General features: G+C 61.6%; 1 protein-coding gene across 1 annotated transcript in view; it reads right to left on the bottom strand.

Moving 5' to 3' along the window:
* Window positions 1–155: 155 nt before the first annotated feature.
* Window positions 156–1,642, bottom strand: part of SMC1A (structural maintenance of chromosomes 1A) — a 21,864-nt gene continuing 20,377 nt past the window's right edge. Inside the window, exon 26 of the mRNA XM_074931084.1 lies at window positions 156–485. Coding sequence (XP_074787185.1) covers window positions 156–485 — 330 coding nt within the window. The remainder of the gene's footprint in view (window positions 486–1,642) is intronic.

Here is a 1,642-nt window from a genome sequence, read left to right as displayed (position 1 = left end):
TCGTTCCGTACGGCTCATGTATTGCCCGTCTCGTTCCGTACGAGCTTGGTAAGGTCTCTCGCGATCTTTCCGGCTCGGGTAGGACCGTTCGTGATCGGGACGGTTGGGATAAGGCCCGTCGCGGTCCGTTAACGCCTCATATTGCCCGTCGCGGTCTATAGGCGCCGCGTAGGGTCTGTCGCGGTCCGTACGGCCGCCGTACTGCCCGTCGCGTCCAAGTGCTCCTGGTATTGCCCGTCGCGATCCAGGTGCTCCGGGTATTGCCCGTCGCGATCCAAATGGGTCGGGTAAGGCCCGTCGCGGTCCGTACGGCTGCTATACTGCCCGTCGTGGTCCGTACGGCTGCTATACTGCCCGTCGTGGCCTTGGTAAGGGAGGTCGCGGTCCGTATGGGATGCGTAGGGGAGGTCGGGCTCGGCGCAGGGCGGGTATTGCCCTTCCGGGTCCAGGTGGTTTTGGTATTGACCGTCCGGGTCTGCGTGGCCCTGGGGGGGGGGGGACGGGGGCACACATATAGGGCTATAGAGTGCAGGGAACGTATAGACCGGGGCTGGACCTATAGTCCTGGGACACCTGACCTGGTCTATAGGGCCCCGGGATCCCCCTGACCTGGCCCATATGGCCCTGGGACCCCCTGACATGGTCTATATGGTCCGGGGACCCCCCTGACCTGGTCTATAGGTCCCTGAGACCGCCCTGACCTGGTCTATATAGTCCAGGGCCCCCCCGACCTGGTCTATAGGGCCTTGGGACTCCTTGACCTGGTCTATATGGTCTGGGGACCCCCTGACCTGGTCTATATAGTCAGAGGACCCCCCTGATGGTCTATAGGTCCCCGAGACCCCCCTGACCTGGTCCATAGGGCCCTGAGACCCCCCTGACTGGGTCTATATAGTCCAGGGACGCCCCTGACCTGGTCTATATAGTCAGAGGACCCCCCTGATTGTCTATAGGGCCCTAAGACCCCCCTGACCTGGTCTATAGGGCTCCTGAACCCCTTGACCTGGTCTATATGGTCCGGGGACCCCGTGACCTGGTCTACAGAGCCCTGAGACCCCCCCTGACCTGGTCTATATGGTCTGGGGACCCCATGACCTGGTCTATAGGGCCCTGAGACCCTTCTGACCTGATCTATATAGTGAGAGGACCCCCCTGATTGTCTACAGGGCCCCAAGACCCCCCTGATCTGGTCTATATAGTCCGGGGACCCCCCTGACCTGGTCTATAGGGCCCTGGGACTCCTTGACCTGGTCTATAGGGCCCTGGGACCTCCTGACCTGGTCTATATGGTCCGGGGACCCCCTGACCGGGTCTATAGGGCCCTGAGACCCCCCTGACCTGGTCTATAGGACCCCTGAACCCCCTGACCTGGTCTATAGGGCCCCGAGACCCCCCCTGATCTGGTCTATAGGGCCCTGAGACCTCCCTGACCTGGTCTATAGGGCCCTGGGACTCCTTAACCTGGTCTATATGGTCCGGTAACCCCGTGACCTGGTCTATATAGTCAGAGGACCCCCCTGATTGTCTATAGGACCCCCGAACCCCTTGACCTGGTCTATATGGTCCAGGGACCCCCTGACCTGGTCTATAGGGCCCCGAGACCCCCCTGATTTATCTATAGGGCCCTGTGACCCCCCCCAAC

The sequence above is a fragment of the Athene noctua genome, chromosome 39 (genome assembly GCF_965140245.1).
Source record: "Athene noctua chromosome 39, bAthNoc1.hap1.1, whole genome shotgun sequence".
NCBI lineage: Eukaryota > Metazoa > Chordata > Aves > Strigiformes > Strigidae > Athene > Athene noctua.
The sequence above is the reverse complement of the archived record's forward strand: the minus strand, read 5'-3'. Positions and strand labels throughout refer to the sequence as shown.